This window comes from Lepidochelys kempii, chromosome 25 (genome assembly GCF_965140265.1).
Source record: "Lepidochelys kempii isolate rLepKem1 chromosome 25, rLepKem1.hap2, whole genome shotgun sequence".
In the NCBI taxonomy this organism is placed as follows: Eukaryota; Metazoa; Chordata; order Testudines; family Cheloniidae; genus Lepidochelys; species Lepidochelys kempii.
Window position 1 is genome coordinate 11,501,348 of NC_133280.1, and position 27,279 is coordinate 11,528,626.

General features: G+C 56.9%; 1 protein-coding gene across 1 annotated transcript in view; it reads left to right on the forward strand.

Annotated features, from left to right (window-relative positions):
- HCN2 (hyperpolarization activated cyclic nucleotide gated potassium and sodium channel 2) overlaps positions 1–20,442 on the forward strand; it is a 45,451-nt gene extending 25,009 nt beyond the window's left edge. The window contains exons 3-8 of the mRNA XM_073323915.1: positions 985–1,146; positions 6,488–6,706; positions 12,474–12,620; positions 12,843–13,083; positions 13,484–13,648; positions 15,213–20,442. Coding sequence (XP_073180016.1) covers positions 985–1,146; positions 6,488–6,706; positions 12,474–12,620; positions 12,843–13,083; positions 13,484–13,648; positions 15,213–16,114 — 1,836 coding nt within the window. The 3' untranslated portion in view covers positions 16,115–20,442. The remainder of the gene's footprint in view (positions 1–984; positions 1,147–6,487; positions 6,707–12,473; positions 12,621–12,842; positions 13,084–13,483; positions 13,649–15,212) is intronic.
- Positions 20,443–27,279: the final 6,837 nt, after the last annotated feature.

A 27,279-nucleotide genomic window follows, 5' to 3' on the forward strand; every position in this document is an offset into this window, starting at 1 on the left:
CCTATTGGCCCAACCGGGTTGCCAATATTCCCATAAAGAAAGAGCCCTGGTGTCTTTAATGTCGGTGCAAAAACTCTGCGCTTTAAAGTCTCCTTCCACTGCGTGGAAGTCGATATATTCCCCTTCAAAATGTGACCAGCTCAGTTAACCCAGCTGGGATTTGAACCCATGGTTCCTGAGCATCTGGGAATTTCGAAGCGGGCGCTTCTTGTGCTAAGCAGCCCTGTCTTGGCTCGTTAGCGTCATGAGCAGCTGTGAATCAGAACCCATGTGAAATGGCTTTCTTTGTACTGTGGATATAACAAGCAAGCGGCGAGAGGGGGTGTGTGAGAGAGAGAGAGACAGACTGACCGACCGACCGACCCAGCATTGCTATCAGGCATATGGAGACAGTACAGATGGTCCATGAGGGCAGCTAAATAGTCCCTAGCTCTTTGGCCAGGTGGCTGCAGGCTAACAAGGCACCAGTTTGCCCATGTTGTGTGACCCCCCTGATTCTGGTCCTGTGTGTAAGAGGACGTGAGGGGCAGAAGGAAAGAAGTCCTCTCTGTTAACATACAGCAGGTGATTCCTGAACCCCGGCTGGGCCTGGAGCCGTGCAGAGCGTTGCTGCCGGAGCCCTGCGGAGCTTGCCCGGTTTCGGTTGCAAACTCCCAGCTCAGCCCAGGTTCGGGAACCCTTGGAGAGCACCAGATTTGGCTTGGAATCAGGTGCCACACGAGTGTGATGAGCCTGATGCTCAGGGGAGGGGGTTGCAAATCTCCCAGGTCAGAGTGGAGTGAAAGGCCCCAATGAACCCTGCAACTCTTCTCCGCTAGGGAAGCTGCTGCTGTGTGCCTGGTACAGGGCACTGCTTTGCAGCACCCCCCACCCCCTGTCGGGTGCTGCTCCCCCTGGAGTGGGCCGGTGCAGGCTGGGACAGCAGGGGGAGGACTGGCTGGGCCTGGGCACCGTGGTCTCATGCTGTTTGTTTCCCCCTGGCAGATCTTCCATATGACCTACGACCTGGCCAGCGCGGTGATGAGGATCATTAACCTCATCGGCATGATGCTGCTGCTGTGTCACTGGGATGGCTGTCTCCAGTTCCTCGTGCCCATGCTCCAGGACTTCCCCAGCAACTGCTGGGTCTCCATCAACGGCATGGTGGTGAGTGCCAGGGGGGAGCCACCTCCTGCTCAGCAAATAGAGCTAGGACATGGTGCTAAGCAGGGCCGGCTCGAAGGTTCCTTCCCCGGCCAGGGCCAGCCGGTTCCCGGTTCTCCTGGGGCTGGGCTGCTCTAGTTCAAAGTATCCCGAGCGAACGGGGCTCCCACCACATCCCGTAGGAGACGACTCCTCCAGCCTTATGCCGTCAGCCTAAAATAGTCTTTGGTCGGTTTCATCCCGTGACTTCTGGCCAGTTCCCCCCCAGTGGCTCCTCTCCCTGCCTGGGGTTGAACCCCACCCATGTGTGTAGAAGGGTATGTCCTGTCCCCGGCACTTAGCCAGCCTAGGTCCAGTCCTGCAGCCCCTGCAAACCTCTTCATTGTTTCCGATGCTTTTTTTATCCTGAGCTCCCTCCGGTTTCGTCCCCTGCGTTCTGGCGCCAAGGGGCGCTGCACACCGGCATCTGGGTGCTCTCGGGCTGGAGTCGCATCAGCTCGAAAGGGTGCTGGGAGCTGGATCTCCCGAAGCCAAGACCCATTCAGAACCCCTCTCCTCCTGCTAAGGTGATGGGCAGACACTTGCCTTCTGCCATCCCTGCCCCCTTCTGGCGACTCCACATGGCAGAGTCTCAAACCTCCCTGAGGATGCTCCCTCCCCATTGCTGTGGGGGCAGCTTCCGGGATCCTGGCTGTGATCTGTGGGGCAGGTGATAGTTAGCCCCCAGCCAGCTGGTGCAGCGGGGAGCGGAGCCAGTCTCCCAGTTGAGCTGTCCTGGGGGAGGCAGGAGGATACGTCTCGCTGTCATGTCATGGACACGGGAGCAGGGCTTGCTCCTCTCCCGCTCTGGTGCGTCATTAGCCAAAGGGGCTGGAAGCCAAATCAATGCCATGAGGCCGGGTGTTGTGTCACTGGCAGAGAGTTATGGCTTGGAAGTACACAGCCCACTCCCTTCTTCAGGGGAGCTAAGCAATAGAAGACAGAGCAGAGATGTTGTGGCTTCTCTCTGCTTCCTCCCTCCTCCCCCCGTTCTCCTCCAGCAATAAAACTGCTATTAATAAATAATGGGACGTGCTTTTAATTGCATTATCGCGGCCTTGCAGCAACATCATTAACAGATCTCCCCCTCTGTACACACAATTCCCTTCCTCTCTTTCCATCTATCCTCTGTAACCAGTCTGCATCTCCTCCTCTCTCTCTCCTTGTGTTTTCCTCCTTCCATCTGGGTCTTTCTCCCCTTTCCTCCCTTGCCTTCCTCTCTTTCTGACTGTTTCAATCCCTTTCTTCCTCCCCTCTCTGTTTACCTCATCCGCTTTCATTCCTCCATGTCTTACGGTTTCCGTCTCTCTCCCCTCCACCCCCACTTTCCTTGCAATGACTGAGACACAAGAAAGGCTTTTTCCAGCCTAGGAAGGGGAAGGTATTTCCTCAGCAGGATCCACGACCTCGAGGATCGACCTGAAACCGAAACCCAAGCCCCTAGCACAACAAGCCTGGTGTGTGTCTTGGGGCATATCACGTATGTGAGTGTCGGGCCCTGTCAGTGTTATTGATGGGGTGGGTACATGCCTTTATGTGTGCGTGTGGATCTCGTGCAGTGGGATTGTGATGCACGTAACTTTCTGCACATGAATGTAGATGCTTATAGGATTCCACCCCACTGCCTGGAGACAAATGTTGGGGCATGTACAGAGATGCTGGCTGGCCAGTGGCAGTAGTGGTTGTTAGATGTATTACTGTGGCACTTAGATTGGAAAGAAGTTGAACACCGTCCAAGGGAAGCATGGCCGAATGATCAAAAGCGTCTAATGGTTGGAATTCAAGTCAAATGAAGAGATCCATCTTCTAACTAAACAGGTCCTGCTCTCTCCAATGGTTGCCCAGTGTTCTCAGGTGGTACGGCCTTTTGCTCCGAATGCCTATCAACTTCCCGGCGAGAACGACCTTGGACGTGTACCTAATGCAAGAAAGATGGAAAAGGCCCCACGGAAGACCTGAAACACAATGGCTGCATGATGTTGATAGACTCCTGTCCATCACAGTCATCCTACCTCGTCACGTGCCAGATTGGGCTTAGGACAGAACATCATGGAGGCACATAACGCATTCAATGTCCATGACAGCGTGAGAATTAACAAGAGGCCCAGCCGAGATCGGGGCCCAGTTGGCCAAGGGTAGTTTTGCCATTACCTCCGATAGGAAAGGCCAGCGATCAGCCTCAAGATAACCCCAGGTCACCATGGGGTGAAGGTTGGGGCTCTAGTGGCTGCCATAAGGGGAAAGTGCATCTGTGAAGAGGACGGAGCTGTCTGGGGTCTGGTATGAGACCGTGGGACGAACTCCTCCAGGAAACGAGGACCATCCCAAGCCTCCCCACCTTCTACTCCAAGTGTCCTTTGACCTGCCTTCTCTAACATCAGCATGGAGCAGCCTGTGGATTAAAATTTCCAAACCAAGACACTCCCATGCACACTGCTCCCCTGGGGGAGAGGATGAGAGAACAAACCACATGGGACAGATGCTAGCCCAGTTGCTTATGCCTCATTGGAAGGAGCTCAGCTCCTATGTTCATGGGCACAGTATAAGACTCTAGTGAGAACAGAATAGAATATGCAAGGCAAGGTAAAGCTGGAAGGTGTGGGTTGCTCTGGCTCTGGGCTCCAGATTCTGTTACAGTGAATGGGATGAAGTCTGGGGGCTGGGAGTCAGGACTCCTGGGTTCTTTTTCCAGCTCTGTCACTGACTTGCTGTGTCACCTTGGACAAGTCACTTGTCCTCTCTGTGGCACTGTGTAATCACAGAGGAAAGGAATAATGAAGCTTCCCTGTCTTCGAGGGGATCTCTCTATCCCTCACGGACCCATCACAGATATAGCTACCGTCAACAATAGTTCAGTGCAACGCTTTAATTCCACATACTTCTCTGCTTTGAGGAGTGCACTAATTGAGCATCACACCGCTCTGTGAAGCAGGTGAGGTGCGCTGCCTGTTTTACAGAAAGGGAAACTGAGGCACAGAGCTGGAACTCAGGAATTGCTGCCTCCCAAACCTGTGCTCTGACCGTTATAACACACCTTCCCCAGAACGGCATGCTGACCGGTCTCCGCTTACGGGTGTCCATGTACTATCCCCTCTACATCCTGCTTTCCCAGCACACTGGTAGCTTTTCATTTCTTGCATTCTCTCTCCTGCCGCACAAGCCGAATATTCCAGCACAAGTCCTTTAATAAACTCGGTGCCCTCCAGACTGTCTGAGCTCATTCTCTTCACAGGAACCCGCATTCCTCCCTCCCAACCGAACTGGCTTCTGTTGGCTCCTCATCCATCAGTAGGATTTGGCAGAGTCCCAGCTCACTGACAGATTATATAAACCTGCCCTTGTCACGTCGGCCTGGTTCTGGGAGCCAAGTGACAGGCAGAGTAAAGAGAAAATGCTCCCAAGCCAAGGGTGGATCTATGTGGGGGTGATAGGGAGACAGGAGATTGGGAACCGGACACTGAACAAAAGGGTCCAGGTGCATTAAAGGCCTCTGGAAAAATGTACTGAGCAGATCTTTCGAAGGAGCCTTTGCAAGCTGGACTATGCAACTAGAGCACGGCCCGCAGCTAAGATGCAGCTCCGACCGCTGCCGATGCAAAGCAGCGCCCCCTGCTGGTGGAGTTCCATTGGCACCCAGGGACTCGGGCGTTCTCCTTCCAAGCTCTGGTCTTTATTTTGAACCTAAACATGTGACCTCTGAGGCTGGGTCAGTTGCATTTTGAAACAAATCGTTAATACCAGGGATGCGTGCGTGGTCATGTGATGCACCGATGTGTCTGCACATGGATGTGGATGCTCATCGGATTCCGCCCTGCTGCCCGGACACAAACACTGGGGTGTGTGCAGAGAGGCTGGCTTGCCCCTGGGGAGGGGGGTGTACGGTAGAGCATGTGCATGGCCATTTGGGGGTGTCTGTGTATGCATGCGGCAATGGTTGTGTCCGTGTGTGGTGACTCAGCTGTGTACGTGTCTGCCGATGCTGATCGTGAGAGGTGTTGTTGCAGTCTGTGTGTAGATGGGGGGGGGGTGCGTGGTAATAGTAACAGTGGGAGATTAAGCTGCCCAGCGTGTGTGGATGGGGAGTGTGTGAGAGCGTTGTAATGGCCGTGCGTGTGTGAATGGGGTCTGTGCGTGCCTGCGCGTTCCCCAGCCAATCTGGAAGGGACAGGAATGATCCTGCCCTCTCCCCTCCCAGCCTGGCCCACAGGGTTGCCGCTTCCCTCTGATTTCAACCCAGCCGGTTTATGGGAATCTACGCACAGACTGATTATTTTTTCTCCCTCTTTTAAGCTGGGCAGCCCTGGAGTTTATGGCTCATGGCCTGGTGGCTCCTCCCATTTCCAATCACCAGAGGAGGAGAATCCGGCCCTTCCCATGCAGCTGGGACTTGGGCCTGATCCTGCCATCTTGCAAGATGCTTTTCATGAGAGTCCTGCCTGAGGCAGGACTGCAGGATCAGGCCCTTGGCGTGGAAGGGAAGATGCTACTCTGTGGGACGTAACGGGGACTTGGGGTGGAATTCAGTGCTTAAATTGCATTGAAATTAATGGGAGTTAGGCGCCTAACTACCTTTGTGGATCCCACTCGGGGTGGTGCCTAGACCTTGGGCTGCTCACCCTGTCTGCCCAGCCCTCGTCTCTATGCTCTGTTCCCTTCCTCGGTCACCCAGAATAGTATAAGGCCCCATCTATTTATTCAAGCCTTTGGCTGATGACGTGGACTTGTGCTATTCTAGGCTGAAGAGTCATTTCCCAAAAGCTCGGGTTTGCTCCTGAGCGTTGTTGACGGTCGTTAATAAATTATGGATAATATTTTCATTTTTGTAAAATGCGCTCGGGGATGCATGCGTTTTCATAAACCAGTAAAAACATCCAAATAACTAAACCGGGGCGGGGGAGGGCAGGACTGATTGCGCCTTGTTTCCATTGATACTATGCAAAAAGTGTAGAGAGGCAGCATGTTCTATGGGCACCGTCGGAAAGACACCTCCAACCGCCTTGTGTTTATTTCTTCCTGACGCTGGGTCCAAAATCATGTCTCCCGGCGCCCCAGCAAGACGCTAGCAGAGTGGTTGTGTTTTAAAAGCAGGTCCCAAGGAAGATCTGAGCAGCCGCTTCCACACACAATCTCTCACTCGCTCACTACACACACAGAGAGAGAGAGCAGTTGTCTTTTATCAGCTGGTCTCCGGGAAGCGGAGAGTTGGGTCTGAGCAGCTCCTTCCACAGCCACACAGGAGCGCACGCGCAGGCTGAGTGATGCCTCTGACGGGAGTTATTCGTCGCTGCTGATGTTGTCTTTGCAGAACAATTCGTGGAGTGAGCTGTACTCCTTTGCCCTGTTCATGTCAATGAGCCATATGCTGTGCATCGGGTACGGGAAGCAGGCCCCCGAGAGCATGACGGATATCTGGCTCACCATGCTCAGCATGATCGTCGGAGCTACCTGCTACGCCATGTTCATCGGCCACGCCACCGCCCTCATCCAGTCGCTGGACTCCTCCCGGCGCCAGTACCAGGAAAAGGTAAGGAAGAGCAGAGTGTCACGCTGAGGGGCGGGTTGTGGCTTGTGTTTGAGTGGGAAGCCTAGAAGATTTTTTCACACTGGAGATGGTGCAGGTCTGCGGGGAATGGGATGCAGGGTGACTGACCCAGGTGCTTTGGTTGGGGGTACTGCGATAACCACGTCCTCCTCCGATGGTGATCACAGAACCGGTGCTCTGCTGGGCCCGATCCTGTGCAGTGCTGCTGAGCACCTCCTGAGCTGTCTTCAAGGGGAGCCCAGGTTGTTCTGTGTTGGCCCCAAAAGCACATGTTGGGGAGTGGGGGATGCTGCGCCCTGGGGGCACTATCTACCCATGGAATGTCCCATCAAGGCCCTGCTCACTTGATCCCCAGGTCCTGGGAATTCTGAAAGAGCAGGGATGTTAGCCCATGTGCCTGGGCTGAATTCCTGCCTGGATGATTACCTTCTGCCCCCTGAATTCCCCCTCTGAGATTTCAGCTGGGTGCGGGTTTTTTTTCCTCATTTCCAAGCTGATGTTCAGTGCAGTTGTCAAACAGCTCCCCCGTTTCACCCCAGAGGTGGCTGCATTGCATGGGGAGGCGAACTGAATCGCTAGATGTCATGTGTTGACCGTTTCGGGATACAGGATATTATGTATTTTATTGCTGTAACTGCAGTCTGTGCCTGGAAGCAAACTGGGGCTTTGTCCTACTGCACTGTGGATAGACTTTGACTCTGTTCAAGTCCACTGTAAATGAGTTCCAGGGAGCGACCCTTGTCTTCAGAGAATGTGCTGAGCGAGGGTTTTCTTGACACTTAGACAACATCCTTCTCTGAGGTGGAACAGGGTACCTTTGGACAGGGAGACTTTCAAGTCATCTCCACTTAATAGCACTGAGTCCAGGACCATGGACAGCAATAGTGTCTCCAATAGGATCAGTAGCTCAAGGGGGATTCAGACCTGCACATGGAGACACAAGCCCCAGCCATCATGAGCCCAAGTGCAGGAACTGAGCTGTTATATTAAGGGGGAACCAGTGCCCTTATATGAACAGGGAGCCAAGAGGCGTGTTGGAAGAGCGCAATTGACCAGATGCAACTCTTTTAAATAACACAGAGTAGGTGCATCTCCCGTTACCTTTAAAACACATGCATAACCCATTGATGACTTCAAGACTTCAGATCCGAGTGTGCAGTGGGGCATCCTGATCAAAGCCGGGGCCACGCAAGATGAGCCAGGGCAACCACGGGGTCTGTGGGCTGCACTGTCGTATTGCAGGGGTGGGGGGATGCAGGCTGAGTGCTGGGCTGAAGGCAGCCTGGCATTATAGAGGGGGATTAACAGGGCCTAAGGTTTAGGAAAACGCCAGCAGATGGCCCCTGGTTCAGGCAGGAGAATTTTGGCTGCGTGGCATTCTTGGGGACAGATCTTGGCTTTGAAAACTTGCATCTCCCTTTGCTCCGGCTGTGTCGTGGGGGCAGGGGGCTGGCCCATCCTGGCTGTGTTCTGAGAGGCAGGAGGTCTGTGAGCCGCAAGGTGACTAATCATCCTGCTGCTAACCCCGGAGTTTACATCCTCACCAGATTGCCGTTTCCCTTCATTAGCCGGTGTCCCGGGGGAGCCCGCGCTGCCGGAACATGGCCTCCCCAGGGAGCATTTGGGGAGCTCGTCAAGACAGGCCTGGAATCCTGAGGGCTCCCGTGGGGCTGGGCGCGCATGGCAGTCGCTCCTCCAGCAGCCAGGGATGCAGCTGCTTCTTGGGTCCTGGAGTGGCGGGGGGGGATTCTCATTGGAGGAGCCTGCCCACCCCGCATTGCTCAGGAAGACGGACCGCCCTGCTCACGGCTCAGACCCCTCCCTCGGTGGGAGGGCCCGCATTTGTATGGCGAGTGCCCCATGAGCCTTACACCACAGACGGAGCGTCCTTTAGAAGGGGCCAGATCCTGAGCTCCTTAGTGAGGACTCCAGGATCTGGCCCACTGAGAGAGCCTCTTCCGCACCCCCATTTCTACTGCGTTCTCCCTCCTGGCCCCTCGGGCACCCAGCTTCCTGCCCCCGGCCCAGTGCCCGTCTCCCTGGCAATGGCTTGGTTTGGATGCCTTTCCAGCCCCCGAGGGGATGGGTCGATGCGGAGGCGTTTGCAGTCCCAGTGTAGGACCAAGCCGGGCTGTTCACAGATGCCAAGACAAAGCTGGGATGTCCTTGGTGCGCGCCAGAGCCAGGAGGAGGGGAGGAGGTGGTGACTTTGCTCTGCCATCAGAGCGACGTGGACGGGCAGCTGCTCAGGGGCGCGGGCACAGCTCGGGGCTGCGGGCACAGCTCAGCTCTTTGAATAAATAGTCCCCCTCCCCCTTCCTCCCCACAGTGTCCACGCAGAAAGGAGTGTGCTCTGGTGGGTCAACCGGGGGGCTGGGAGTCAGGACTCCTGGGTTCTGTTTCCTGCTCTGGGATGGGAGCGAGGTCTGGTGGTTCAAATGGGGACCTGGGAGTTAGGACTCCTGGGCTCCCTTCCAGCTGTATCACAGAGTGACCTGGAGGCAAGTCAGAGGCTTAATTTGGCTTGTCGGCCACCCACACCGCTACCATCAGGACCGCCCCCAGGTTTGCGTGTCCTCCTCCTGTGGGTCCAGAACAGCTGATAACCGGTCCCAGGAACTGTGGCTGCTCCGGGTCCCTTTGCTCTAACGACGTCCTTCTACACAGCTGGAAATGGAACCCAACAATTCCAGCTCCTAACCCCCCCTACTCTAACCAGTAGTCCACACTCCCTCCCAGAGCTGGGAAGAGAACCCAGGAGACCTGACTCTCAGCCCCTCCATTCTAACCATTAATAATGCTGCCTTTTGTTTGTATAAAGTGATGACGGGGAGTCGAATCCCTGCATCCTGCAGCTCCATTCCAGGCATCCCCTCCTCTCTGACCCCCTGGCAATGGGATTACGTGGCATCAAACCAGTCCTGTTGTTGTACAGAATTATCCTTAGGCAGGTTGAACTACGCCATCCAGGCCAGGCCACAGGGGCTGTGCCAGCCGGCTCAGTGCAGGAGCAGTTGGGAGAGGGGGGGGTGTTTTGGGTACCCCCAGGATGGGGGAACTCAGTGTCCCAGCAGAGCCCAGTTATTGCACTGATTCCAGGGCTGGTACCTCCTAGGCTACAGCTCAACACGGGCATAAAACACAAACTGCTTGAACTGCTCGGGTCAGGAGGACGCAGCGTGGAAACCAGGCCAGGGCCTGTGGGTTTGCTGGCAGGGGGAGTTTTGGATTCCTGGCACCAGCTGGGCGGGGTTTGGCTTTTCCTGGATTCTTTAGATCTTTCCATTTGTGAAAAGTCACCGTTTCTGCAGTAAGGACAGAACCACTGAGCACTAGCTACGGGGAGGGGCAGCGTGGGGGGCGCTACCTGGCAGCCGTGCCCTGCCAGCGCCAATTGGGACCCTGGTCAGGAGAGCTTCCCTGGCCCCCATGATTGTCCCTCTGCCAGAGGGTGTTTCCAGCTCACTCCATCCTATTGCCTCCATCCATCCCAGAACCAGGGACCAAGCTCCCTCGCTGCATGGGTTTCTCCTGTAGGGAGAGACGGGGCTCCCGGGGCTGCTAGAGATTGGAGCAGCTGCCAAAGGGAGCGGGATGCAAGGCTGGTGTGTCGCGGAGCAGCCAGGCCCGAGTGGCTGCTCTCGGCTCTTCCCTGCAAGGTGACCTCCCCACTGTACCCCCGGAGCTGAGAAAGTGACACTGGCAAATTGCTGCAATGGAGTGAGGCTGCCCAGGCAGCTGCTCTGTGCCAAGCGCCAGGCAGCAGCCAAGGGGCCTGGCCGGAGCGTGGCAGGGAGGGGAGCGAATTCATGGGCAGCAGTTACAGAGAGCTGCAGCGTGGTATGGCGTCAGCTCAGCTGTGGATACAAACTCCTCCTATCACCCTCCAACTCCCCCCCATGCTCCCTTGCACTCCCCAAGCTCTTGCCCCATCTCCCACTCCCCACACCCATCCACCTTCCTCCCCCCCCGTATTCTCCCGCCTCCTTACCAGCAGGAGGCCGGACGCCTGGGTTGCTGACTCGCTGTCTAACCTTGGGGCTCTCTGTTTCTCCATTTCCCCCATCGGTACAATGGGGGTCACGGTGCCAGCCCACAGCAGAAAGAGGGGCCAAGCTGAGAGATTGGGGTGCAGCTTCAAGTTGGGATTCAATCTCCCAAAAGCCTGGGGGGAGAGGTTCAGAAATGGCTGGGGGGGTGGGGGTGGGGGGGAGCTCAGGCCTTGTATTCCCAGTTCACTGGGACCCCGGGGTTGGGCAAACAGTCAGATTCTTGCTGAAAGTGACCCCATCTCTGGTGCTGAGGTGGGAAAGTCAAAGAAATTAGCACACGGCAGCTGAGAACTCCTGCTTTATCACAGCCCAGGCTTAATTTGGGCTAGAGCTTGCCAGAGCTGAGCTCCTCCAGGCCGGGCAGGTCAGAGCCCCCGGCGCTTCCGGGCCAGGCAGGTCAGAGCCCCCAGCACCTCCAGGCCGGGCAGGTCAGAGCCCCCGGCGCTTCCGGGCTGGGCAGGTCAGAGCCTCTGGGCCGGGCAGGTCAGAGCCCCCTGCGCCTCCGGGCAGGTCAGAGCCCCCGGCGCTTCCGGGCTGGGCAGGTCAGAGCCTCCGGGCCAAGCAGGTCAGAGCCCCCGGCGCCTCTGGGCCGGGCAGGTCAGAGCCCCCGGCGCCTCTGTTTGCCGCATAGCTTGTGAAAGTAAAAAAAATTGCTTGAGCCCTGGCACCTCTTTGGTTACAAATGAAGCGCTGATCAGAGCCTTTACCCAGCTGGAACCCCCAGAACCAACTTCCTGACCTAGAACCACCTGCTGCTCTAGATGTAAAACATCTCGCTGAGCTAGAACGACCTGCTGATTGAGCACATCAGCCTCCATCAAGACCCCTTGATTCTCCGAGCGGATTCCAACTCTGCCCCCTCTCCCCCCCCGGCCTTTCCCTTCCTCAGCTGCCCGCACCTCACTTTCCTGCATCTGTAGCTGTCCAGCTATCTATGATCCCCTTCCATGCTGCTCATTAGAAAGGAAGGTGGGGGGGTGGGCTCAGGTGGGAGCCGGGTGCTGTCGCTGTGTCTCTGATGAAGGTGAGCTGGTGAAAAGCAGCAATTTCCCCCCACCACTAGGCTGGGAACTCATGTGCTGGGGACTTTGACAGGCTGTGCAGGGGTGGAGGAGCCAGACAGCCATGGAGAGTGTCAGGCGAGCAGAGAGACCTGCCAACGGCTGGCTGGAGTCCTAGGAGCAGGAGCCCCGCATTGGCCGGGAGCGAGCGTGGATGGGCAAAGACGAGTGGCTCTGCTTGTGGCTCTCTCGGGGGGAGGGGGGTGTCTCTGAGCGTAGCTGTTGGGACAGGGCTCGGGGCTGGAGCTGACAGCAAGGGGACCAGGGCCCCAAGAGCACCCAGCAGCACACACACAGCTCCCCGGGTGCCAGTGGTTTGGTGCCCATGGGTGATGCGGGGGCAGGTAGGAACCGGCCTTTGCTGCCCCTGGGTTTGCAGGACGGGCGGGATCTGAGATTGCACCAACCTCTGCTAAAGGCCCCAGATGACAGAGCTCCCACCCACACTGTCTGAATAACTGAGAGGCCCTGACCCCGAGCCCCATCTCCAGACACCTCCAGGCTGCTGGGACATCCTGCTATAGCCCCGCTCTCTGGGATGGGCTGACCCGGAACCAAACGCTGGGGTGCGGGACGTTTGGGCTCTCTGCCCGCGGCCGCACCCAACGCCTGCGATTGGTTTTCTCCCCCTGGCAGTACAAGCAAGTGGAGCAGTACATGTCCTTCCATAAGCTGCCCGCCGACTTCCGGCAGAAGATCCACGACTACTACGAACACCGATACCAGGGCAAGATGTTCGATGAGGACAGCATCCTGGGCGAGCTCAACGAGCCCCTGCGGGAGGTGAGGAGCCCTCTCTGGGGGCTGGAGGAGGCCCCCGGGGTGCAGGTGTCATCCCTAGAGCGAGGCGGGGGCTGCCGTACCCCAAGAGCCAGGCTGGGGGGAGGAGCCCGAGGGAAACAAGGGTCCCCCTTCTCCCCACCTCCTGTCCTCCTGCCTTTGTTTTCGGTACCTGGGTCCGTCTCTTCCTCCCACTCACCCCCTTCCCCGCCACATCCCCCATAGGAGATTGTGAACTTCAATTGCCGGAAGCTGGTGGCCTCCATGCCCCTCTTTGCCAACGCGGACCCCAACTTCGTCACGGCCATGCTCACCAAGCTGAAGTTCGAGGTCTTCCAGCCGGGCGACTACATCATCCGCGAAGGCACCATCGGCAAGAAGATGTACTTCATCCAGCACGGCGTGGTGAGTGTCCTCACCAAGGGCAACAAGGAGATGAAGCTCTCGGACGGCTCCTACTTCGGAGGTGAGTGCCCGCGGGAGGCCCCCGTGCTCGATGGCCTTATTCCGCGGACACTGCTGCGGGGGGATGGCAAGCGTCGGGCCGGCACTGCCATTCGCCAGGCTGGATGCTGCGTCCCTGGTAAGTGGGAGCGGCCTTCTGTGCAAGCCCCACTAGGACAGCGCTTGGTTCCCACGGGAGGGGGCCGTGGGCTAGTGTTTAAAGCTGTGACCAGGAGCCAGAACTCCTGGCTTCTATTCTTGGCTGGGCCACAGACTTGGCCAGGTCGCTCCTTCTCTGCGCCTGCTCCCTGTGTCTCCCGGGAGGGTTGCGAGGCTGGCTGTGTTAGCGTGTGACGTCTCCTGATGGCGGGCACAGTTTTATGGTAACGTCCTGGTCCCCCTCTCACCCACACCCCCGCCAGAAATCTGTTTGCTGACGAGGGGCCGCCGCACGGCCAGCGTCCGGGCCGACACCTACTGCCGCCTCTACTCACTCTCGGTGGATAACTTCAACGAGGTGCTGGAGGAGCACCCCATGATGAGACGGGCCTTCGAGACCGTCGCCATCGACCGCCTTGACCGCATAGGTACCGGGGGGGCAGGGATGCTGGTCCGATCCACGAGCTGGGGACACGATGCGGGGGAGACACTCCTGGAGCCCATCCCCTCTCACGCTGGCTTGCCCAGGCCCCGTGCAAAAACTCCTGGGCTCAGGCCTCCGATGGAAAGGGGGCCCACCTGGGGGACAGCCTCTGGCCTGACTCCTGAGGCCCAATTGCTGCTCTGGAGCTGAGTTCCAGGAGCTCTGCAGAAGTTTGGCTGCCCTGGAACCAGAATGTCCCAGGGAGCAGTTGAAGTGGGAAGAAGCAGTGATAGCAAAGACAAGGGGAGGCCTTGGGGGTGGATAGAGGACACAAGACATTAATAGGGAGAGCGTGGGTATGAGCTGGCGTGCGGGCTGCAGTCCTAGCTATCTGTGTCGGGTTCTCTCCCCAGGTCAGGGGAGGGGTGGCTACCTCTCTGGATCTCAGTCGGGCGTTGGACCTCAGGGCCTTGTTCCCTCTTTAAAATTGCCCCACAAATCCTGCTGGGAACAGCCAGTTAGATTAGCTCCCTCCTCGCAGAGGCTGGGCTTGGAGAGCCTCCTCTGCCTGCCTCCGGTTTCCTGCCTCCTTCCCCTCTTTGGATCCCCAGGGGCGTCCTGCAGAGCTGGCAGCCTGGGCATTGACAGCCCTGGGTGCCCGAGGACTAAGGAGCCGTGCACACCTGCTCATCAGTTTCCTTTTTGCTCCCCCAAATCCCTCTTCAATCTCATCTCCTGCCCCATTCCTCTCTGTCCCACCCTTCCCAGGGGAGTCCTGGCTCGCCGAGACTCCCCCATGCCCCTTCCCTGCAGCCGGGGGAATTTTCCTTTTGCTGGGGGCTGCGTCCCGATCAGCTAGCGAGGCAGCCAAAGGCTGCGAGAGGGGCTGTCAGTGAAGGCTGATTTATGGTCACTGGGGCATTTAAAACCTAGGCTGTAAGGACCAGCCCTGGACCGCCCAGGGAGGACGAGCCAAGCACGTATAGGCCAGAGCTGGGTACATGATGATTCTTTTGTTCCGTGACAGTTCTAACATTTTCCAGACGTTTCGGTCCTTCGAAAAGGTTCATTTTAGGTCTGTGCCCAGAGCTGGGATTTGATCCTGGCTCTCGCACATCCCTGATGGGTTCCCTGACCCTTGGGCTAAAGGGTATCGCAGGGGGCGGTGAAGCACCCGCACCCTCCCCGCTCCTCCCTTTTTGTCATCGGCCGAACGATTCACAGCAAATTCGCGACCAGTTTGGGGTCGACCCGAACGGCACTTTTCATCGAATAAACTGTCTGAAAAATATCGTGCCACGTAGGGTGCCAGGACTGCGGCGTCTGCCGTGGCTGGGGAGCCGTTAACGTTACCCAGCTACGGCCATCAAACCTGTCGCGGGGCGGAGAAGGTCCGGACACAGGGAGGCACGTGGCTGCCCTGTGACGCTGGCTGTGGCAATGCGAGCGACGCATGGAGAGGGGTCAGGGCGGGATAAAGGGCCGGGCTGCGGGGACCGCGTGCAGGAGGACAATGATGGGGATGTGACTAACCCCCCCGCCCCTTTTTCCCCTTCCCCACCCCGCAGGGAAGAAGAACTCCATCCTGCTGCACAAGGTCCAGCACGACCTGAACTCTGGGGTCTTCAACAACCAGGAGAACGAGATCATCCAGGAGATCGTCAAGTACGACCGGGAGATGGTGCAGCAGGCAGAGCTGCAGCACCGCACGGCCATCTACACGCCCGCCCAGCCCCAGGTGACCTCGGCCATTGCCTCCCTGCAGCAGGCTGTCGCCATGAGCTTCTGCCCCCAGATGGCCAGCCCCCTGGTGAGCTCCGTGGCCCTCGGTTCGCCCAGGATGATGCGGCGCCTGCAGTTTGCCCAGGGCGTCCCCGGCCCCTTCTCCATCTCCCCGGTGCTGCTCCAGCAGAAGCTGTCGCCGCAGCAGCAGCCGCCCCCCCGGCCCCCCTCCACCGGCCCCTTCGCCTCGGTGGTGTCCAGCCCTCCGACCCAAAGCCCCCGGGCCAGCCGGACGTTCCCGTACGCCGCCCCGGGTCAGTCGGGCTCCCAGCTCTCCCTGACTCAGCAGACGGCTCCTGGCTCTCCCCAGCGGCTGGCCGTCCACAAAAGCACGCAGGCCCTGCACACAAGCAGCCTGAGCGAGGAGTCGAGGCCGTTGTCAGCCTCGCAGCCCTCCCTGCCTCACGGGGTCTCGCAGACCATGACCCAGAGCCCTCCGCCCTCGGCCCACGAGTCCAGCACCTCCGTGGCCGGGGTCCAGGCTTCGGCCTCCCCTGGCTCGGGCCCCCAGGCCGGGCTCAGAGGGGCGGTGCCGCCCCGCGTGGCCCTATCCCACCAGATGTCCACGGGCTCTGTCTACGCGGGGGCAGCCGGCAGCCAGCAGGACTCGAGTGGCGCCCGGAAGGATTCGGTGGTCAGTGCCCCCGACTCGGACCCGGCCAAATCCAGGCTCTCTTCCAACTTGTGACCTTTGCTCCAGGCCCGCTCATCCCGGGTAGCAGGGTAACGGTGGGGCTGCCAAGCAGCTGCAATCTCCACCCTGTCTCCACGCTCCCGCCTGCTTGTTTCCAACTGGCGAAGGCCCCGCCCTGGCTCACTCCCTAGGGGAGTGGAAATCAAAGGGTTAATGAGCCAACCGTGGGGTTCGCCACCCCCTGACTTGAAACCTGCAGCCGGGGCCTCTGATCCAGCGGGGGCCTGCCCCCCCTTCTGTACAGAGCACAGCAGCCGGGCATCGCTACCACACGCTGTGCCCGGAGAGGCGTGGGCAGAGGCCCCCTGCCCTTCCCTGGGCCGGGGGAGGTCCCATCGAGCCTCCCACACGCCCCGATGAATCGTCTATGACCAAAGTCCAGACCCATTGCTCGCTGCCACTGCCCGTGTGAAGAGCATCGTCCATCCAAATCCACTGACTGCACCATAGAAGCCATAACTAGTTAATCTCTTGATTATGAAATCTGTATATTATATATATATACACACACCCCCCCCCAGGGCCTGGCGGGATAGGGAGGAGTAGCCGGAGGGGGCTGTGCCCTGCCAGGCCCCGCCAAGTTCCCCACCCAATGTGTTCTGCCTCCTGGCACCGGCCTGTGTCCAATGTGAGCCTGAGCCTGTCCCTTGTGCCGCACGCGGGGATGCCGGGGCGTGGGGGGGGGGGGAGGATTTGGAAGGGGACGGGCACCGTGGCCGTGTGGTTCTGTCTGCAAAGGCCCGTGAGGACAGGCGCGTCCTGGGGCTGCCACTTCCTCTGCCCTTGCTGGACTAGCCTTTGGGGCTGGACGCCTCTGCCTCGCCACCCCCCCACACCTCATCCTATCGCCCCTGCCTCATGCCCTGGCCCCTCTCTGCTCCCTCCACAGCGCCTCGCCTCATCCCCACCCCCTTGGCGTCAGAGGCAGGGAGGAGGGGATCTCCTTCCCCAGGGACTAGTGCAATCCCTAGCCCCACTCCCAGCCTGGGTCTTCCCCCTGCCCACCCCCCAGGGTCCCATCAGGCTCCCTCATGCCTTTGCTTACACCTCCCTCGCTCTGTTCCAAGGAGCGGCTTCCAGCCTCTGCTGCCTGGCCCGGGGGCCTAGGAAGGGGCCACCCGGCCAGGAGGCCCCAGGTCACATCTCGCTCGCTGAATGTTTTCTATGTTTTTAATAGAAAAATCAATGTCAAGCTGCTCAACACCCACCCCTTTTCCCCTTCTTCTCCCATCCTCCCCCCACATAGTTTAAAGGGCAGAGCGAGGGACTGGGTGGTCTAGTCCCTGGCTCTGGACCGACTCACTGTGTGGCTTTGGGCAAGTCGCCTCACCTCTCTGTGCCTCGGTTTTTCCCATCTGTAAAATGGGGATAATAATACTTACCTACGTGACCGCACGAGGGGTTGGGAACTAAAGTGCTTTGCGAGCCTTGCAACAGAGATGGGCAAAGTATTATTATCCATTGGCATCCCTGCGCTCTGCTGTCCCGTCTCCTCACCTTCCCAGGGCACGGCTGCCTGGCACCTGCATCTCAGCTGGCTCCTGCAGACAACAGGACGCACACTGAGAACAGTTGAAGGCCTGGAGCCAGCCCACTTGGGCACTGATTAACACCCCCTCTCCCATGGGAGGGTCCTAGGGCAAACTTGCTCTGATCTCTCTATATCGGTGGGCCCCATGTGCCCCCTCTGTGGTTCTGGCACTGCAGTGGCAGGAGAGTCGTGTGCTCAGCCCCTTGCAGGATCTGCATCTGGATCCCTTCCCTGCTGTCTCTGCAGTACGATCAATTCACATACCAGCCTCTACGAGAGGCTGCTCCGTGACACTGAAGGTAAGTGAGACCTGGGCATGAGAGGGTCGGGGATGCTAAGAGGAGAGGGTTGGCTTTGGGAACTCCTGGCAGAGCAGAGAGGGCAGGCAGGCTCCAGGAGGTGGCTGGGCACCCTCTCCATGGGTGGCTGCCCCCTCTTGACATCGGCACTTTGCAACCTGGGCGGCTGTTTGTTTTTCAAGTGCAATATTGAAACGGAAAGCACCGGGCCCGGTGAGCATCGTCCATTCCCTCCTGCCACCCTCATCACGGCAATAATTGTGCCAGGCCACAGGACACAAATCCTACTCGGCCCCTAGCCTGGCCCCTGGCCTGCAGGCTGCTGGGGCTGTGTGTGGGGTGCAGGGTGTTCAGGGCAAAGCCTCTTTCACTGGCAGCTCCTGCTTTGTCCTACAAAAGCAAATTCCCGAGCGAGCTTCTGTCGTGCTGGGGGGAGCAAAATGCCCGTTAGCTTAATAAGAAAGGAAATGAGGGGTGGGGGAATTGGGGCTAGGGCTTGGTTAATGATGAATCCAGAGTGGGTTGGCAGTGGGCCCCCACTTCCCATCAGCCCCTCGATCTGGGGGCTACACCAGCCAAGGGGACAGCATTAGAGGCAGGGTCAAAAGACCCCCCCCTTTCCCTCCACAGCCAAACACCCAACTTGGGAGGGCTTGGGTCTGAATTTAGCAGCTTGGGCCCATCTCTGTAGCTGAAGTGCAGGGCGTGTATGGCTGGGCAGGTTACCACATCTTGGCAGGACCAGATGCAATTCAGCAGGGGCTCCTGCCCCTACCCTTCCAGCTGCCTCACAGTGTTTAGCACTCTGTCTCTTGCCATTGGGCATGCTGTGTGCGTCTTTTGTCCCGTGTGCGTCTGCATGTGTGGGGAGGCGCCGCATTGTCCGCATCTGGAAGGTAGGGGTTGTTGCGGGGGAGCAGAAGCTGGTTGAGGGCTTGGGCGGGGGGAGGAAGGAGGAATTAGCTCTGGGCATGTGTGTGTAGGGGGGTGTCTCTCCCTCCCTCCATGTACAGGGCTGGAATTCAGCTGCCACAGCTGGTAGGGGGAAGATCTCATGCTCACTGATTTCCCACCCTGGGAGGCATCAGGACTGCTGCTTTCCAGGCCCCCCTGCCCCCGTTTCTCAAGGCTGGCCTCCCTAGGGGAGGCAGAACTAACTCAAGGTGCCACTCAGAGAGGTGTGTGATAAATCAGCCTATATCTGACTCCCACCAGAGCAGGCACCAGGCCTTGCCCCACCCGCTCCCCTGCTACGAGGGACCCTAAACGTGTTCTGCCCCCCTGGTGTTGTTCTAAACTGCACCGCTGAGGTAGGGGCCAGACTGCCAAAGCCAGCTCAGCCTAGGGGAGAAGGGGCTCACGCCACCCCATCTCTTGTGTTACCTGGATTCCTCCCAGGTAAGACGCCGTGGGGAGGGGAGATGCAGAAGGTAAAGCAAACGATGCCTGGTGCAGCTGCACTTGGACTTACTGCCGGGTTGCCTGGACTTACTTACAGCACAGCCCCTCCCCTCCTTAGAGCCAGAGACCGGGAAGAGCTGGGGTATCCATCCTTCTGCATTTTGTGAAGGCTCCCTACAGTACATGTTCCCTGGAATCTCAGACTCAGGTTGGTTCACCTGAGCTGAAGCAGGTGATAATTTTTCTCCCCTTAAAGGGGATCTGAAGAGCACAGTCCCCAGGAGGTTTCTTAATGTCCGGTGCAAAGTGCTGGGATTGACTTGGGCGTTGGAGGAAGAGCATCTGTTTTTCTAGGCCAGCAGGAGTTGAGCTTTTAGGAAGGGGACGATCCTTTTTGTGCTTTTCTCGCCTTTGATTTGAGTTTGTTGCCAAGGTGCGTTAGTGCTTTGTGTATGAATTTTTTTATGCCTGGTTCTCTTAGGACTGCCCCGGGGCAAGTGGCACTGATGGCTAATGGTGATGGGCGTGATTAAACACAATATCCATTTTTAAGCATTTTTAAAAGCAAAAGCTGGGGCAGCAGACTCCAGCCCGTGGCGGCTGTGACCTCCTGGAAGAGGCTTGTCGGAAAGCAAGCCCTGTCCCGGCACTGATGAGTTGGGGGACAGGGCCAGCACAACCCCGTGGCCTGGTGAGTAGAATTTGTGTCACGCCTGGCCGGCGCTGAGGCGTTTAATCCTCGAGGTCTGATCCACAGCGGCCAAGGCGAGGAGCGGACAAACGGTCAACGTGTTTCTTATGATCGATACTACTTACTAATATCCTTGTTACGCTAACGTGCAGCCGGTACCTTTTCGAAGGCAGAGGCAGGTGCGCTGTGTGTGCTAAAGCCTGTATTCTTAGCATCCTTGCGCCTTTCATGTTGAATGTATAACCGCTAACGGAACTCGTGGTGCCAAAAGCCAATCAAAGCGCCCTGTAGCTATGGAGACGGCTGGATTGTGTCACTGGCACCTGTTTCCGTCGGAGAATCCACTTTTTTTTCATCCAGACCATCCTGTGCAATAAACATGACAGCCCTGGCAGAGCTACGCAGGAGTCCGTCCTCTTTTCGCTGCTGCCTGTCGCATTCCCATTGGCCTTCTCCTCCCCTCGTCTCCACTCCAGCCGGCTGCCCCTGCTTCTGTCTATCCCCTACCCCCTTTTCAACCCCGCTCCTCAGCCCAGGCTTGCTGCAACAGTTCCAAGTGCATTGCAGAGAAATCAAGGCCCTCTCTCCCAGCCTGGCAGGGTGCTCACAGTGGCTCCTCTCCCACTGGGGTGCTGGCTCTGGAGAGGAGCAACCCCAGCTGCAGCCTTTCCCAGGAGGAGGTGCTGTAGGGAGCAGGGAAGGGGCATGCCTAGCTACTCCAGTCCTGGCCTCTCTCAGCCACGGGCACGGTAGGGTACGCTGTCAGAAGCGGGGGACAGCTGGGACCGCCCTGCTGCATTTCTCTCCAGCTCTGTTGCCAGGTGGAGATATTAAGATGGAAACAGCCTCATTTTGAGGATTTTTGTATCTAAAGAAATCCGCAGGCCGGATCGCGCTGCTCTTTGCACCGAGCTGCCCAGCCCACTGCAATGGCGTCATGTGTTTTAGTCCCCACTGGTCCAAGACCATCTTTATCCTCCACCTGCACAGGGTGGCACTATCCCCCCCCCACACACACACACACTCTCTCTCCCCCCCCCATGGCTAGTCTCACCCCCTCCTATAGACCTAAGGGTCCTAGATGCCAAGGCCAGATGTGATGCCTCATCTGACCTCCCAGGCCAGAAACTCTTCCCTAAGTCTTGCCTCAGGTCCTATGAGCTGGGCACCAACTTCCAGGGTGCAGGAACTATTTGTATGGCGGGAGGGGCTGAGAGCCATTGAACCAAACTGCAAACCCTGAGGGCAGACATTTCAAACCCACACCCCTCGGTCCAGCACCTTGGAACATTCCAGCCTGGCGTTTGGTGTGCTCCCCGCGGGGTAACGCCACCGTGCGCTAAGGCAGCATCCAGCCGGCGTGGGGATTCATGGCATCACCAGCACAAAGGAAAGTTGAGCCTTAACTCCTGGGCCTGCAGCTTCACGGCCAAATGCACCCATCTCCACCGGGGATCCCGTCCCGTCCCCCGCCCCCGCCCCTTTAGAAAAGCTGAGGGACTAGTCCGACTCGCCTCCCATCTTTTTCAATTTGGTTCTTCCAGCAGGACAAGAAAAACAACGCACCAGCTGCAATCTCTGGCCTGAGGAAGCGAAGGGTGATTAACATGGCTCTTGTTCCTAATGGCTTCTCAGGCTTATTAACACCCATTTGCTTTGGTGGGCCCTTTATCCAATTCCCCCCTCCACCCCCCATCTCTGCTCACCCAAGCTTTTAGCAGGCTGCCTTATCTGGCGCACGTTATCTCAGCCAAGGAAGGTAATTAATAGCCAGTCCTGTCCAGGCCCTTGCACACTGTGACACTCGGCTCTCCCCCCTCCGCTCAGCCCTCGGGATCCATGCAATTCTGTGTTCTAATATCCCCCGCACTGGTTCCCACCCTCAGCTGAGTCCAGCCGGCTGCAGGAGCAGCATCAGCCCGTCGCTAATGTGCGCAGAACTTGTCCACAGCAGCCTCCATGCAGCTCAGCTGCAAGGTTGGTCCAAGGACAGCGTCGAATGCTAACACCACTCCTGCGGCATGGGCTCTGCCAGGAGCACGCGGCCAGGGAGGCCACAGTGCTGTGGAACAAGCCCCCCCCCCCCCCATTCTTCACCCCCCAACGCACACACACTGAATGCTGGGAAATGGGACCCCGGTTTCGGAAGCAGCTCAGGCCTTGGGTTGATCACCTGAAAGGCCATCCACACCCTGGCTGCTGCGTCACCATCCTCCCGGGCTGCAGAAGAGCCACTATCTCACAGCTTCTCGCCCCTCACAGGGAAGACGACCAGGCTGTGCCATGCTGGGGTGGGCCCAGCCAAGGTTGTCTCACTGTAGCCCCTAGCCCACATGTTTCCCCATGGTTAATGACAGTTCACAAGCTTTTTATTCCCATGTTGCAGATGGAGAAACTGAGGCTGCAAGACTCATAGAAATGGAGGAGTGGAAGGCACCTCGCTAGGTCATCTAGTCCAGTCCCCTGCACCAAGGCAGGACTAAGAAGGGGACATGTCTTGTTTGAGGTCTCTAAATTAGGACACGGAGCTGGGACTAGAAAACCAGCTCCCATTACCCCCCCCACCTCTGGTGCTGGGAAGGGAACGCAGCGGTCCAGAGTCCCAAGTCGCCTCTCTACTCTAACTACTAGACCCCATTCTCCACCCAGTGTCAGGAACAGAACCCAGGAATCCTGACTCCCACTTCCTGCTAGACCACACCCCTGGTCCCCCAAACATGGGGGGGGTGCCATATAGCATCGAAGGCCAGACAGGACCATTGTGCTCATCTAGTCTGACCTCCTGCATGGCCCAGGCCAGAGGCCAGCCCACCCACAATGCCTAGAGCGGCGCTTTTAGAAAACCAGCCAATCTTGAGCTGAAAAGTAGCAGAGATGGCGAATCCGTCCCACCCCACGGTCCAGGGGGTTAATTACTCTCACCCTTGAACATTTATTTCCAGTCTTGGTCCTGCCCCAGGCCTCACACATTTTCCGCCTCAGGAGGGGACGCTGCAGTGCCAAGGCCTCCCCACGCAAACACCCAGATAAGATGGCGAAGGCTGGGGGGGGACAGGGCAGCACCAGCGCTGCAGGCAGTGAGAAGGCAGTTTATTATTTGTAGTGCAATAGCACAGATGTGCCCCTGGCCTGGACTAGGATCGCGCTAGGTGCTGTACAAACCCGTCCACCCTGTGCAAAGGGGAGTGAGGGGCTCCTGCTGAGCAACATGGTGTTCTGTAGCCCATAGGAGGAGGTGAAAAGGTCAGGACCCAGACCCACACAAAGCCCTTACTCGGGTCGCAGTCACTCTGCTCACGCCAGGTGAACACTGCATGAGCGAGATGGTCCCTTCTGGCCCTGGAAAGGATTCAGCTCACATCTGCTCTGTGACCCCCAGGACCGCCTGAGCCCACAACAGTCTCTTGGAAGAGATGACCAGAAATTGCCCGTGAACTTAGTCAGTGAGTAACAAAAAACTGCCTCACCACCCACCCTCGAGGCTCTCTCAGAGCGGCTTAAGATGCATAGCCAGGCTAGGCCTGTTACCGTGGTCAGTACCTGCTGCTAATCTCCCACCTGTAAGGTACAGCCCAACCACAAGCCATGCTGGAATGCAGCTGATCCACCTGGCCTGGACTCTACCTTAAAAAAAAAAAACACACCCCACAGATGCGTGATCAGCTCTGAGACCCTTACCTTTGCACTTGGTGATGCAATTATGTATTTAGGTGCCCAACTCCCATGGACATAAATGGGGGTTAGAGAACCTTTGAGGATCTAGGCTCATCTCTGTAAGGTGTCACAGTGAGATGCTTTTCAGCCAACACATTTGAGCTGGGAATTTCCAAAGCCCCTCCGGATCTGCATCCCAGCCCCTAAATAGCTAGTGAGAGCAGGGGTATCACTTCAGAGGAAAGGAACCATCGCACCGGCAGCACGGCCTGACAGCTGACACAGTCTGGGGATTTGGGAAAAAAAACCAAACAAAAAACCATTGCTAGCGAGCGCTAACGAGCAGGTGTGCCACTGTGACCGACTAGGCTAGAGCAGGCGAGCCATTAGAATAAGAACAGCCAGACTAATGCATCCTGGAATGTACTTTGTTCAGATATTTGGCAAGCACAGGTTCCTTTCAATTATTCATGATGCTTCACCGCATCCCGAGCAAACAACCTGTCTCCTGTGCAGCGGATCGGGCACTGGGAACTGTCTCAGCACTGGGGAGGCCCTGGCCACTTCGAGCTGAGACCTGACAAATTCAGTCTCTCCCCAAGAGCAATGGAGGCCTATGGCTTAGTCTCAGTTACCCTGTCTCTGAACAGGAGCTGGGGGACGTTTAGATGTCTTAATAAGCCTTGGTGCTCCCCATCTTCTGGAGCTGGGCAGGTCCTAGTGTAAACCAGAGCAGCCTGGGGGCTGCTGCAATTTGTAATCTGCTGCCTAAGTTCCCCCAGGAAGCGGAGAATAACCACAGTCCACAGCCTCTGCCCCCAACACACCTGCTACACCAGAGACTGGGAGTAGGGCAAGGTTGTGGCTCTGCACCTGTTCTGGGTCAGCTAGGGATGCCCTCGGGGCATGGGATCTTCTCAGGGGGTCATTTCCACCCACTTTAAGGGCCCTTGATGCTACCAGAGCACTGCAAAAGGGGCTGTAATGGAGAACACACACGCTCCCGAGCACCCTGTCTGCTGTTCAGCCTGTGTGTGAATTAGGGGGTGCAGGGATTAGGTTCTACTCTGCCTCCCAAAGGGCAGTGGGGGGGGAAGAGAAAAGATTCGTTGGTACCTGGCACTGAGAGGTTATTGCAAGGGGTGGGGAGTCGCTCCCAGCGCAGGAGCATGGCAGGGAAAGCATGACTCAGTAGCACTGTGGCGCTGAGCCTGGGTGGGTAGGTGGACCGGTGTGACTCACAGGTACCAGCTCAGCTCAGAAGAGATTTCAATGGGGGCGTTTTCCTTTCAAGAGGCAGTTCCAGCCAGAAAAGTGACAAATATGAAACCATGTCACCCTCTTACTCTACATCCTCACCTCCTATCCAGCTGGCTTTACTGATACACCCATCCCCCTTCCTCCCACTAGCCCCGCAGAGCTCTCACAGCTCAGAGCTACATCGTGGCTGCAGATCTTAGAAGCAGAACATGACTGGGCCACCTCCCGATTGTCTGATCCCAGTTGGAGTTTGCAACTAGAACAATCAGCTTTGAAATGAAGCTGCCAGCTAGAGAGGCAAGATGGCGGCGTGGTTAAGGCACTGAGCCAGCATTCAAAGGATCCAGGGTCAATGCCCACACTCTAGTACTGACTCCTTGAGCAAGTCACTGGGTTGCTCTGTGCCTCAGTTTCTCCACCTGTAAAAGGGAGACCGTGATACTGACCCGTGTGGCAAGGGAACACTGGGGGCGCCACAGGGTAATTAACAACAAACTAGAGTCCTACTCATCACTACACCCAAAACTTTTCTCCCTTCAGCACCCCACAACTGTGGGACGGGAACAGAAGTCAGACTGAGTTTCACTCGTTGCTTTCCTTCCCACTGCAGCAGAATCTTGCTCAGCTCATCAGCTGCCTCCCTCAAGGAGTGTGAACTGTGACTGAACAAGAGCACGCGACAGGGAGGTTTCATTTCCCTTCCTGTGACAAAACACACTACAAAACACTTGCCGGGAGACGCAGAAGCATTGTAAATAATTAAAACGTCACTTCATTTGTCAGATACAGGAACAACGGGCATTTCAGGAAGGCGTCGGCCTTGCTTGTGCAGTCTCATCAACTCACAGGTTCAGTCATTTACACCAGATCCCCCCCACCCTAGGGGCTGCTGCAGAGAAAGGAGGCGCAAGAGAGCCAGTCATATGCCCAGCAGGGTGATACGTGGAGGTTGGACGGGCACCGCCCTTGCCAAACACAAAGCTTGCTCCAAGAGGCCTTTGTTCCCACTGCTTACCGAGGTGCTGATCAGGCCGCTAGCATCACAGGGGTGCGCTGTGCAATCAGCTATGGGTTTTAGCCTCGCAATCCCCCCTGGGAAGAACAGAGGTGTTATGGGCAGGGCCCTACCAAATTCACAGCCATGAAACACACGTCATGGACTGTGAAATCTGGTCTTTTGGGTGCTTTTACCCTCTACTATACAGAATTCACATGGGAGACCAGCATTTCTCAAACTGGGGGTCCTGACCCAAAAGGGAGTTGTGGGGGGGTCACAAGGTTATTTTAGGGGGGCTGCAATATTGCCACCCTTACTTCTGTACTGCCTTCAGAGCTGGTGTCAGGGTTCCCTCCCCAATCTGAGCTCTAGGGTACAGATGTGGGGACCCACATGAAAGACCCCTAACGCTTATTTCTACCAGCTTAGGTTAAAAAATTCCCCAAGGCACAAATTCTTCCTTCTCCTTGGAACGGTATCGCTGCCACCACCAAGTGAGTTAGACAAAGATTTAGGAAAAGGACCACTTGGAGTTCCTGTTTCCCCAAAATATCCCCCCAAGTCCCTTCACCCCCTTTCCTGGGGAGGCTTGAGAGTAAACAAGGTGAGCACAGACCAGACCCTTGGGTTTTTCGGACACTAAAAACCCCAATCAGATTCTTAAAAACAGAACTTTTATTATAAAGTAAAAGAAACACCTCTGTAAAATCAGGATAGAAGATAATTTTACAGGGTAATAAGATTTAAAACAGAGGATTCCACTCTAGGCAAAACTTTAAAGTTACAAAAAACAGGAATAAATCTTCCTCTTAGCACAGGAAAAATTCACAAGCTAAAACGAAAGATACTCTAACGCATTTCCTTGCTATTACTTACTATTTCTGTAATTTTATATGTATCATTCAGTAGGAGCTGGATTACTTGCTTGGTCTCTCTCTTTGTCTCCGGAGAGAACACAAAAGAAGCACAAAGCAAAAACCGTCCCCCACAGATTTGAAAGTATCCTCTCTCCTTATTGGTCCTTTTGGTCAGGTGCCAACCAGGTTATCTGAGCTTCTTAACCCTTTACAGGCAAGGAAGGGATTTTATGCTACCTTAGCTGTATGCTTATGACAGCTGGGCAGCTGGAGAGCGGCAGCTGCTGGCTGGGAGCCCAGCTCTGAAGGCAGAGCCGCCATCAGCAGCAGCGCAGAAGTAAGGGAAGCAGTACCGCAACCCCCCTACAATAACCTTGTGACCCCCCCGCAACTCCTTTTTGGGTCAGGACCCTACAATCACAACACCTTGAAATTTCAGATTTCAATAGCTGAACTCATGAAATGTATG